This window comes from Leuciscus leuciscus, assembly GCF_965113295.1.
Source record: "Leuciscus leuciscus genome assembly, chromosome: 20".
NCBI lineage: Eukaryota > Metazoa > Chordata > Actinopteri > Cypriniformes > Leuciscidae > Leuciscus > Leuciscus leuciscus.
The window spans coordinates 3,113,706-3,127,063 of NC_138744.1; the positions used below are offsets into that span (position 1 = coordinate 3,113,706).

Consider the following 13,358-nt stretch of genomic DNA (forward strand, 5'->3'; position numbering starts at 1 on the left):
ATATTGCAATATTTATAAAAAATAATTTATCCATGCAAATCATTATTTATTTAAATTCATGTGCCTCATAATCTTTAATCAAAATAACTTCCCCTCCCACTTGACCTGCTTATTGGCAAGAGGGCGGGGAAACCTGTCACTCACATGAGATCCACCAATAGCAAACCACAGCCATCCAATCAATTCCCCAAGGACAAAATCAAGCCCCGCCCCACTTTTTTTTTTTCTTTTTGATCCGAGAAGCGTTTCACTCCGACATACATCCCATAGGGAAGAAAAGACTATCACAACTTCTGTTTCATGCTGACTTTAAGTGCTTGAATGTCACTTTTTTTGTTTAGAAAAAACATTAAAGAAACGGTTCTCTGAAAAATAAAACATTTATTTTCTGCCCTCATGTTGTTTCAAACCTGTATGAATGATGGTTGAGAGGATGGTGATTGTACTTGTCAAGCTCCAAAGAGCACGTCAGAGTAAAAGAAAGTCTGTTCTTAGAGAACCACTGCTTGATGTGTGTTTAAAAGGCTCCTGTGAAGAGGAAGTTCGAGTTCAGTAAAGAGCGTCTGGATGCCACCGGTCCTCCGCCCAAAAAGCCCAGTTCATCTGCCTCTGCTGAACCAAACTCTGCCACTCCGAAATCTAAAGCAAGAACCAGTGCAACTGCAAGTCCCATCACCACCACCGGTAAATTACAAGATTCTGTCATATTCATTGAACACATGAAGTCAATGGTTCTCAGAAACTAGGAGTGTCCAGGGATTAAAATAATAATAAAAAATTAACATTTCTGGATTGAAGAAGTTTTAAAAAGCTGAATGTTCTTCAGCCATTTTGCACTTTTAAACCAATGATTCGCCATGACTTTTCCAGTCATTCCTGGTTTTACTGGATCAGGATTATTATCAATTTTTTTTGGTTTATTGTATATAAAAATTTCCAATTATAAAAATGCTATAAGATTTTATTGATTTCCAGGACTAAAAATCATACTTTTAAAATGACTAAATTCAAGACTGAGAGAATCCTGTTTATCCAAAGACAAAAAAAAATGTATTTACAACAGGTGAATTAAGATAAGAAAGATATATTACATCTGCTTGCATCATATTTGCTGAATCAAATCCAATACTTGTTTTCTACAAATTTACAAAATAGCATGTCATACTTTCTCACAAAACATGATGTGCATTTGTAGCATTTTTGCTTTCTACAACCATTTGTGAGGTGAAGAAGCCTTGTATTATCCCTTAATCAACAGAAATGCCACAAAGACATTCCTCTGAGCCAGGTTACAACTATTCAACCAGTTTTCAGCTGATTATTTTTACATTCATGACATTTTTCTATTTTAAGGTTCGGCCTTTTGCAAATCAGCTGAATTTTTTTCAGTGCTGTATTATATAATATATAAATATATGGGTAATGCTAACAGTGAGCCATACATTTGTTAGTATTTTAATTAATTAATCTTCTTTATTAATGTAAACATTAGTTAAACAAATACCTACTGTTCAGTTAGTTCATGTCAAGTCCATTAAATAATATTAACAGAAAACTTTTGATTTTAATAGATTATTACAATCAAAAGTTTTCTGTTAATATTATTAAATAAAAATGGAGAGATGTTAAATGTTGAAATTATCAGTTAATGCATGCTTAAGAAGTATTTTTCATTGTTAGTTTGTGTTTACTAATGAAGTTAACTAATGTTTGTTATTTTCATTGTTCGTTATTTTGTTAACAATGTATGAAATAGATATTTTTTTGTTGTTTTAGTAGTTATTTAAATGTTTGTTTTATCTACTTTTAAGTCATCTCGAGGCTTCCTTTTTAAGAGCCACTGCACACAAACTGAATTCTTGATGGTGTCAAATCTTGAATTCTTCTCCAGGCCAAAAGACATCAGACAAGAGAGAGAGTCCTAAATCCAAGCCAGAGCCCAAACCCAAACCCAAACCTAAGCCCAAGTCAGCAGAACCGGTTGCTTACAACCGCATCTTGGAGGGAGTCGTCTTTGTCCTGAGTGGCTTCCAGAACCCCTTCCGCGGAGAGCTGCGGGACAAAGCCCTGGCCATGGGAGGCCGATACAAACCCGACTGGACTCCAGACTCCACGCACCTCATGTAAGGAGCCCATCCATTAGTGTCATGAAGCGTTCAGAGCCTCATGATACGTGTCAGCATTCAGAGACGCCTCGTGCTTGTTGTTCAGAGCTTTTTGTCTCTCCTGCAGCTGTGCGTTTGCCAACACGCCCAAGTACAGTCAGGTGAAAGCAGCCGGAGGCATTATCGTCAGGAAAGAGTGGGTGATGGACTGTCACAAAACAAAGCAGAAGATTTCCTTCAAACGGTGAGAACGAACTGCAGCATTGAGTCAGAGAGCTTTCGTTTTTATTTTTTATTTTTTTTATTAGTAGCAGTCAACAGACGTGAGGTCAGATCATGGAACATTTGCTATAGCGAATATACATTTTTCTAATTTTGCACTGCATGTTTAGTCAAGTCATCTTCATTTATATAGCGCTTTTAACAAAGGAGATTGTTTCAAAACATATAATTTAAGGTAACAGAGATTGTTTTGGCTTTATAGCGGTTCTTTAATAAAGTTATTTTCCAGCTAAAGTTAGTTTTGATTGATTCACTTCCGTCGCAATGATCATTTGTTATTAAATTAGAGGCCGCCAAGACGACACCATTCTCTCTACACGGACTTTAAACGCGAACCTGTGAGAAACGCTGATGGCGTTCACATGCGCATTAAGAATTGGTTCTATAGTTATGCGCGGTTGAATATATGTGCGCAGGTTTGTAATTCCCTGCAAACCAAGCCTAAACAAAGTACTGGTCTTTCCTTATAAATTTTGATACAGAATTTTATTTTATTTTGTCACTTCGGGGTAGGTACGCGAAATGAATTTTCCCGACAACGCTTTATCTGTAGAGTGGGATAGGGATCCTCCATAGGGAGAGACTAGTTCAGATCTTCGTCAGATCTGGATACGGCCTGGAAAGGTGCAGTCTGTAAGAATGACAACTAGTGGGCGAAATGGGTACTGTAGTCCAATTCAAAAATATCAGAGATCGTCGTTTCTCCCGCCACCTGCTCCTCAGACTCGACGGCGCTCACACGGGTCGCCAGTCTGAGCACACGCAACAGGAACGACCACTAGTTGTCATTCTTACAGACTGCAGCTTTCTGGGCCCTAGAGGTGTTCTGACATTTGTGCTTATTTTCTGTTACTTGTGACATTTTGTAAATTGTAAAATTGCTTTTTATCAGTTAAAGAATATTGCAAAAAATTATACAGTCTGTGATACATGCTTTTATTTCATCAAGATTAGACTACTGCAGTGCACTATACTTGGGTGTCTCACAGTCCCTATTGTCACGTCTTCAACTAGTTCAAAATGCTGCGGCAAGATTGTTGACATGAACAAGGAAAAGCGAACAATATTTTCATATATTCTCTCCATTGGCTTTCTTGCCTAAAAACGTAGATTTCAAAGTAAAATAACTGGCTGTAGAAGTGTTTTTTAGAGAAACGTGTATGTGAATTTAGCATGTTTCCTCAATATATGCAAAACATATTATGGTATTTTTATGCTTTAGTAGAGTGAAAAACTTACATACAGCACCTTTAAATGGCTCGTTATTGCTTGTGATGACATCATTCGGACCAGTGTTGTTGTTGTTGTTGTTGTTGTTGTTGTTGTTAACTAAAACTAGTCAAATTACGTTTTTTTGGTTGTTTATTTGAAATAAGCTGAGCTAAAATATTAATATTAAATTAAAATCTTAGACTAAAATTAGAAATGTTGTCTTGGCAACTAACTGAATAACAAAATAAGTTAAAGGATTAGTTCACCCCTAAATGAAAATTTCCTAATAATTTACTCACCCCAATGCCATCCAAGATATCCATGTCTTTCTTTCCTCAGTGGGAGAGAAATTATGTTTTTTGAGGAAAACATTTCTGGATTTTTCTTCTAACAATGGACTTCATTGGTTACCATCGTTTTTAAGTCCAAATCAATGCAGTTTCAAAAGTCTTTGAGGTGTTTAAACGGGCTGTACGCGATCACAGCTGAAGAAGAGGTTGTTATCTAGGTCATTTTCAAAAAAATATATAATTTATAGACTTTTTACCTTCAATAGGTAAAACTACATCAGGTTGAAAGGTCGCGCCGGCGCCGGCAGAAGTACCGCCCCACTGTTTGCAATGCGACCGTACGTAAGAGGATAGTTCAAATAGTATTGTTTGCTATTATATATGAAGAGTTCAGATGCAAAACCCTCTAAGTGCCATCTGAAATTTTCTTCTAGAATGATCATTTGTATTAAGCTCGTATATTTAAGTTAAACAATTTCACTTAAATGGCAATGCAAATGACATATTAATTGTCATTTAAGTGAAATAACTTAACTTAAATATACAAGCTTTATAAAAATGATAATTCTAGAAGAAAATTTCAGATGGCACTTAGAGGCTTTTGCATCTGAACTCTTCATATATAGTAATAGTATTCAGTGAATATGAATATGAATAGTATATCAATAACATTCTGATGAATATGAATAGTAGTTCAAATAGTATTGCCGGCGCCGGCGTGACCTTTCAACGTGATGATATGTAGTTCCCTGTCCGTTTGTTGATCAGCTCAATCCAAACTATTGAAGGTAAAAAGTCTATAAATTATTATTATTTTTTTTAATTGACCTATCGTTTCGCTAGATAACAACCTCTTCTTCAGCTGTGATCGCGTACAGCCTGTTTAAACACTTCAAAGACTTTTGAAACTGCATTGATTTGGACTTAAAAACGATGGTAACCAATGAAGTCCATTGTTAGAAGAAAAATCCAGAAATGTTTTCCTCAAAAAACATAATTTCTCTCCCACTGAGGAAAGAAAGACATGGATATCTTGGATGGCATTGGGGTGAGTAAATCATTAGGAAATTTTCATTTTGGGGTGAACTAATCCTTTAAAGTTAAAGTACTGGAATCACTAAAACAAAACTTCGAAATTAAAATAAATGATAGATAAATATTTAAAACAAAGCAACAAATGCACATACAGTAGCAAAATGAAAACTGAAAATATGAAAATAAAAGCTAATTCAAAACTAACGTATTAAAGTTAAATGATTCATTATTAATAAATACGACTACTATGCTAGTATGTAAATAATATTAAAATAGCACAGATTCAGACATGAATGAGGTGGACTGAATGTTCAGTGTCAGACCAGTTTTTATGACAGCGAGTGTAGAAAACTAAATTATGACTGTATTGTGCAAGAACCTCCTAAATTACCCATAGGGAGCTGGACTATAGCTCTACGCCGATCGATCTGGGCCTATTATCAGATTTATGTGAGATTTGCTAGTCGAGTCACCCAGATACTGACTCAAGCGAGATGCACAAGCTCTGATGATGTGCAGCTCATTACTTTACATTCGGTGATGGTCTCTTTAACGACCCTTGTGACTGTGCAGTCCGTTCAAAGCGTGCGGCGATGTGAAGCAAAAAGTGTCCTGAATAATGAATGACTTACTTACTAAAGTTACTCTCATAGCAAAGGGCACACAAGGTCCAATGTCTTTGAAACGCTGCTGCTGAAGATTTGATCGCTGCAGATTGGTGATTATTTGTGGATAATCATAGAAATCATGTTTTTTTCTGATTTGACATTCGTTCCTTCATCTGTGCTCCGGCGAGCTTGTGTTGCAAAAAGCTAAAATTGACAAACTAAAAACAGCCATGGTTGTGTTCAGGCAATTAAATAAATGAACTGCTGCATTTGTTGGCTAGTCTGTGCAATAGTACTGGTCCCTATCAAATATTCACTATTATTTTGAATATAAAATTATGCAACATTATCAATATTGCAATAATTTATGTAATGTCATTTTAATTTTTCATGATAGATGGATATATATGCTAAATATTACTGGTATTGTTGGTAAATATTGCAGTTTATATCATTTATGTATTGTTATACTGGTCTGGCACACATAAATGCAAAAACTTTTAAATAGAATTTAGTGTAAAACATGCTGTGATTATTTGTATCAGGTTTTTATTGTATTTAATTTTTTACGTTTTAATATTTTGAATCTACTTCACTGATGCATCCTCTGATTTAGCACAAGTACTTTAATGTACTAAAATTGCTAAAACTGAAATAAAAATAAGTTGTAATAATATAAACACATGCAAACTATTTACTGCTGTCAAATCGATTAATCGTGATTAAGCGCCTCTAACGATGTACACTACCGTTCAAAAGTTTGGGGTCAGTAAGATTTTTAATGTTTTTAAAAGAAGTCTCTTCTGCTCACCAAGGCCGCATTTATTTGATAAAAAACAATTAAAAAAATACAGTAATATTGTGAAATATTATGACAATTTAAAATGACTGTTTTCTATTTTAATATGTTCAGCATCATTACTCCAGTCTTCAGAGTCACATGATCCTTCAGAAATCATTCTAATATGATGATTTGATGCTCAAGAAACATTTATGATTATTATCAATGTTGAAAACAGATTTTTACGTTTTTATTTCATGATGCTATGATGAATAGAAAGTTCAAAAGAACAGCATTTATCTGAAATCTGAAGCTTTTGTAACATTAAACACTACCGTTCAAAAGTTTGGGGTCAGTAAGAATTTTAATTTTATTTTGGGGGGAAATAAATAAAATAAATCAATACTTTTATTCGTCAAGGATGAGTTAAACTGATCAAAAGTTACAGTAAAGACATTTATAATGTTAGAAAATTATTCTATTTTAAATAAATGCTGTTCTTTTGAACTTTCTATTCATCAAAGAATTGTGAAAAAAAATTTGTACACAACAGTCTTCAACATTGATAATAATAATGAATGTTTCCTGAGAATCAAATCATCATATTAGAATGTTTTCTGAAGGATCATGTGACACTGAAGACTGGAGTAATGATGCTGAAAATTCAGCTTTGATCACAGGAATAAATTACAGTTTAAAATATATTAAAATAGTCATAATATTTCACAATATTACTGTGTTTTTTTTAATCAAATAAATGCAGCCTTGGTGAGCAAAAAATACTTATTTTAAAAACGTTAAAAAATCTTACTGACCCCAAACATTTGAACGGTAGTGTGTGTGTGTGTATATATATATATCTGTATGTGTGTGTGTGTAACTTTTATATTAGATGCGATTAATTGATTTGACAGCCCTATATATATTTGACGTGTGTATAAGATTGTCAAACGGCTGTAATATATTGAGATGTTTTTTTAGCCATGTTGCATATTGCTCAGTCCGAGTGATTATCATAAATGCTGCTTGATAAAAGGCTAGTGTTAAGTCCAGCGCAGAGTGTGCTTTGTGTGTGTTTATTCGTTTAACAGTCGTCTCGTCTGTTATGGTCGATTGGTTTAGCGGGAGGCAGCTGTGTTCCTCTGTGCCCGGCTCTCCATTGTGTCTGCTTTGAGTGCCCACCTCAGATTATGTATTCTGTATTTAAAAGCTGCATCTGCCATGGGTAATTAAAGCAGCCACTTCCTTTGAAGATGAGGAGGGTCCATGCACGTCTCTCATGCTATCGAACACAGATCAGCTCGGTTGTGTGTCCTTGCACAAACCTGTTTTTTTGGGGGGGGGGTTTTCCCAGCAGTGATACAGGTGGAATGGGAAGTGCAGGAAGAAGCGTGTTTCTATCCTGCTCACAGAAGCTTATTCCGAATACTGAGATAAAAACGCATCCACTTGAGTGTAGACGATAATTGCTTATGTTCTTCATGTACAGTTTAAATGAATATTTCACCTAAAAACGTAAACTTTGGTTGAATTTTTTTTTTACAATTGATCAAATTATTGTATCCTTTTCCATGAACCAAGATGAGATGTTGGGCAGAATCCCCAAGCCGCTCTGATCAACGAGGAAAGTGGATGGTGATTTTCTGATTTATACTGCAATGGACTGTGTAATAATCAATATATTCAAATTAGCGAGTTGAAGAGTGAATTTATCATAAATAATAGTGATTTATTATAATTTAGTTATAGTCTGTTTTCTATAGCCAAATGTTTTTGTAATTGATTTTTTTTTTCTTTTCTTTTTTGCTGCTAAAATCCTGTTCAATAATTTTGATTTTGAGGCCTGTTTTGTATTGTTCGAAATTAATTAAGGACACTAAATGATGCAGGATAGTTTACATATGGCCATTTCATAAACGTTAAATCTACAACGTTTACAAACGTGAAATGTCAATGCATGATTGTTGAAATCTATTCATTCAAAAGGTAAGTAGAATATGTGTCATTCTGCATTATAAGAATATCAGTTATGTATATCTGGCATAGTGGGTAGATGTTATGGATCTTTACGTTGTGCTTTAGACATTGTAATCTTATAACAATAGTCCATATGACTCATATGCTATAATAATATTAAGACGCTTTTTGAAATTTTGATTGGAAAAGAGCGCTCTGGACATTCTGCTAAACATCTCCTTTTGTGTTTCACAATACAAAGTCATGCACATTTGAAACAATGTGAAGAAGAACAAATTATGACTAATTTCTTTTTTGGATGGATTATTCCTTTATTGGAGCAAATGTGCAAAATGTAAAAGTACAGAATGAATAAATAAAATAAATACCAGGTCTGATTTTGCTTGTGTATCTCCCGGTAGTGATGTGATTGTTAAGGATTTTTTTTTTTTACAATCACAGTCGTGTTTACTTTCCCTAGTAAAGTATTCAAACTTATTTCCGCTTCTGTACTTGATGTTTGGACAGCAGACATTCCCATCATACTCAGTCTGCTGTTTCTCATTGTGTTGTTCAGGTATCTCATGGATGGAGCCGAGTCCAGTTCAGAGAGCGAGGCAGAACAGGATGAGAGTGAGGAGGAAACGCAGAAAACGGTAATTGCTTTTATGTTTTATGAATCGTGTCTTAAGAAACATTAAATCCCGTCTTAATGCGGTCCTCCCCATTATGGTCTTTATGTGTGAATAAAAAGAGCAACATAACCTTGGTGCGGCGTGCTGTTGCCATAGAGACAGCCTCCTCAGATTTGTTGACTTTGCGACATGCATCATTGACTCGAGAGCAGGAAACACATCAGTGACATTAATCCGAAACCAATTGCATAAGCACCGTTTTTCTCATGCCTCCCTAGAAAACACCAGAAAAGAAGCATGTGACCCCAAAAAAGCAGCCGATTAAGGAAGAAGAGGAGTATGGAGGCTCAACGGATGCGGAAGGCCCAGGTAAAAACAGAATACAATAGAGATAAAATTGAGTACAATAGAAAGTCAACATGAAACCAAAAATGACAAATGCAGGGTCTTGTGCTTATTTCACATTGAAAACAAAAGTCTACTCCATTCTAGTCTGATGCAAGGGGAGGGACATTCTTATTATAGAGAGCTTTTGATTGGACAAAAATATGTGCAGTGCAACAAGTTCCAAAACACATTGAATATCCTGTTACGCTTAAATGCTGAAAAGTAAAATGGGTTGTGAATGGCATATCTTGTTGACTTTAAAGGAATACTCCACCGCTTTTTCATATTTAACTGTTATTCCCTTAACTAAGACGAGTTGATGCATACCTCTCTCGTCTCAGTGCGTGCACTCAATCGCTCTGGCGTGCGGCGACACTTTGATAGCACTTAGCTTAGCCCAGTTCATTCATTAGGAACCAAACAGAGATGAAGTTAGAAGCGACCAAACACCTCCACGTTTTCCCCATTTAAATACAGTTACACGAGTAGTTCCACAACCAAGTATGGTGACACAAAATAAAACGTGGCGCTTTTCTAAGCGGGTAAAAAGGATAACTATAATGTATGGCGGAATAGCACTCGGGAGCACTTCGACTCCTCGCAGTAATATCATCACTCCTGAAAAATCCTCTCCCTCTCACTTCTGTCATTAGAACCAACGTGACTTTTTACTGCGCCGAGTCGAAGTGCTCTCGAGTGCTAATCCGCCATAGTGTTATTTAAATAAACCCTTTAATATATAAAAAATGTTGGATATACTGGCTTTCTGCCAGGACTTTTATGTGCTTTAATGTTCGACCAAGGGAAAAAAGGCTTCTGGGGGGGTGTTTGGCTCGAGGTCATGGTGCAAAGGACCCTAGGTTGATTTTACACCATTCCCTTTAACGCGTGAGAACAAACCTCATTGGTTCTTGAGGAAGCTCAAACGTGTTGCGTAACACGAGAATGAACCTCATTGGTTCTTAGTCTAAAAGCCTAAATTCAATCTTTTCATTTAAAGCAATCGATTCACTTTTTGAAGTGGTAGTTGCGTAACTTTCAATGGAGGGACAGAAAGCTCTCCGATTTCATTCAAATAACTTAATTTGTGTTCTGAAGATGAATGAAAGTCTTATGTGTTTGGAACGACATGAGGGTGAGGAAATAATAACAGAATTTTCATTTTCGGATGAACCTTTAACAACAACAGCACTGGTTTACACACAAGTCAAGAAAGCGGCACTGTAGCAAAGCTGTTCTCCACTTTTGACATAAAAACCGAAACAGATGTGCACAATGCATTGAAAAAAACAGACATGATGTCAATAAAGTCATTTACATACAAGTCAGGGTAATGGGTGATAATGTAGTTGCTTTTAGGCCTGTCACGATAACAAATTTTGCTGGATGATAAATTGTCCAAGAAATTATTGCGATAAACAATAATATTGTCGTTCGAGACCATTTTCATCTAATATAATGATAATGGCATAATAATGCAGGTATTAATTTTTTTTTTTATAAATCTATAAACTTTTATTTCTTAAGAATATTAAACATTGAAAACGGAAAACATTTTAAATATCCACAAAAAATGAACAAAACAACCAGAAACAACAAAAGCAATGGACTCTCAGTGTCTGTTAACAAAATAATTCACTTGAATAAATACCAAAAACAATAAATAAAATGGATGTAAACAAAATTGCACTTCAAAAAATATTAAACATTAGGCTCAGACATAAATAGTGATACATTCCATAACAGGCAAAACTGCCGGTTTGGACATTTGTAAACAAATTTAAAAAAAAGCCTCAACAGGCCATATGATATCACACCATTTTGCACTGTCCTCCTGTTACTTTGTCGACTAAACAAACGCCGAGTGATTGTGTAACTTACTGTCGGGAAGACGGAGACGCACTTTGCGTGTATATGCTACGCACTGAAAATACTTGGTTAGGATTAGGGGTGAGGAGTGCGTGCGTATTACACGCCATAACGTGCGTATCATATGCACGCAAAAACTGTTTTTGGCGTATAAATGGCACGAGAAATAACATTCATGGTATAGATACGCATTTTCATGAGATCGGGCTTGCTGTCGCGTTTGGCTTTGAAACCAATTCCATCTTTTTCTTTTTCCCCCCTCCAACTCACAACTAGCGTCTTTTCTCTCTCCCGGCAGTCGCCGCAAGCAGTCCCGCCGGCGCTTTCCCATACAAAGACCATGTGACTGACAAGCGCCGTGGCGCCGCCTCCCCACACAGACCATGCAACTGACAAGAGGGTTCACACTCCTCCTATAGAGACAGAGCGCAACGCGTCATAATCTGAAGACCACGCCCACCAAGGGGGAAAACAAACCAACGGTCTCCATTGACTTTGCATTGCGAGAGGCTGCCTCCTTGTCATTTCTTGCTTCTAACAAAAGACAGAATAATGCCTAAAAGCTGCTGTGTGACAAGGTGTACAGCAAACAAGCTAAAAAACCCAGAAATACGTTTTCATAAGCTGTCGACCCCAAAAAACGAGCGTTTGAGGACATAAAAGTGGATACAGGCTGGAACGAATGGGTAAATTGTGGGATCCTGACACTCAACGCACTAAAAATACACTACGTGTGCAGTAAGTTAAACATTTGGTCACTGGTGAGTCAAATATCCAAATGTCAGTTTTATATATTATATTTCTGTAAGATTAAACTATCCTGTGTTGCCGATTACGGTCTCCTCCAGCGGGCGTACGTTAGTTCTCAGAGTAATGAGACACGTGACACTCTGTCTCAACTGCCTGTATCCACTTTTATGTCCTAAACACTCGTTTTTTGGGGTCGAGAGCTAATAAAAACTTCTTTCTGGTTTTTTTTAGCTTGTTTGCTGTACATCTTGTCACACAGCAGCTTTTAGGCATTTATCTGTCTTTTGTTAGAAGCAAGAAATGACAAGGAGGCAGCCTCTCGCAATGCAAAGTCAATGGGGACGGTTGGTTTGTTTTCCCCCCCGGTGTGGGCGTGGCCTAAATGCGCTCTGTCTCTATACGCTAAGGAACCGCGAGTGGTCATCCAGTCTCTTTGGTAGAGAGAGAGAGAGAGATGAGGAAAACAAACAAGCATGCAAATGGAATTATTGCGGCCGGAAAAATTATCGAGCTCATATTTTTTATCGTGCGATTAATTGATTTATTGACTATCGCGACAGGCCTAGTTGCTTTATTTTTCTTTGCTTAAGGCGACACTTCAGGTGAATAGAGTACATTTTTAACTAGCAGATATCACCATGAAGCTTTCCCAGTTGATTACCTACATTCAGATGAGAAAAAAATGTATTACAAGTTTTCTGTAATTTAATGTTTAAATATGCAAATTAGGCAATATCTAATTAAATATGCGCTAATTTGCATATATTTAAAAAAACGAAATCTGAGTATTGGATAAAGCCAGGTTAAAAATATTTTTTTCATTGTGTTCACATATTAGATGGGAAAAAAATTACAAGAGGGATTTATGGATATTTACTTTTGTTATCCTGTAAATCAGAATATACTGTCAATAGCCTTAAAAAAAAAGATTTTCGCCATGTTTTTTGGAATAAAATGTTATATAAATCAGGCTAGGAATAATATATTTACAAATCCCTCTGTAAATGTCTTCATAATATAACTAGGTACAAGACTGGAGAGTGTGGTGTATATCGGTGCTACTGAAGTGGAGATTTCGGACTTGGAGAATGAGAGAAAAGTCATTTTGAGAAAACGGGCTTTAAAGATTTATCATCAGCCAATGAGATTGCGCATTCAGCCCTTTTACTTTCACGATTGGTTGCTGATAAAAAGGAAATGACCATATTTGGATCCGACAGCATTGTACAGGAGAGAGAGAGCTTTCTAACGGTGTGTGTGATGACAGGGAGCAGACAGAGATCGCGGAGCAGTGTGTTGATTAATAACGCCAACTTTTGTTGAATTTATGAGAAATCTACAGACGCAAACAGACAAAGTGTAGTAAAATAAAGACCTAAATGTGTATTTCGGACTTTTTTTCACCACAAGTCTGAAAGAAGACATGTTATTGAAGACTAATATCTCAA

The 13,358-nt window shown here is 36.1% G+C and overlaps 1 protein-coding gene across 1 annotated transcript in view; it reads left to right on the top strand.

Annotated features, from left to right (window-relative positions):
• Positions 1 to 13,358, top strand: part of xrcc1 (X-ray repair complementing defective repair in Chinese hamster cells 1) — a 31,139-nt gene that overhangs the window by 9,384 nt on the left and 8,397 nt on the right. The window contains exons 8-12 of the mRNA XM_082150730.1: positions 525 to 684; positions 1,892 to 2,123; positions 2,233 to 2,349; positions 8,847 to 8,925; positions 9,183 to 9,273. Of these exons, the coding sequence (XP_082006856.1) occupies positions 525 to 684; positions 1,892 to 2,123; positions 2,233 to 2,349; positions 8,847 to 8,925; positions 9,183 to 9,273 (679 nt within the window). The remainder of the gene's footprint in view (positions 1 to 524; positions 685 to 1,891; positions 2,124 to 2,232; positions 2,350 to 8,846; positions 8,926 to 9,182; positions 9,274 to 13,358) is intronic.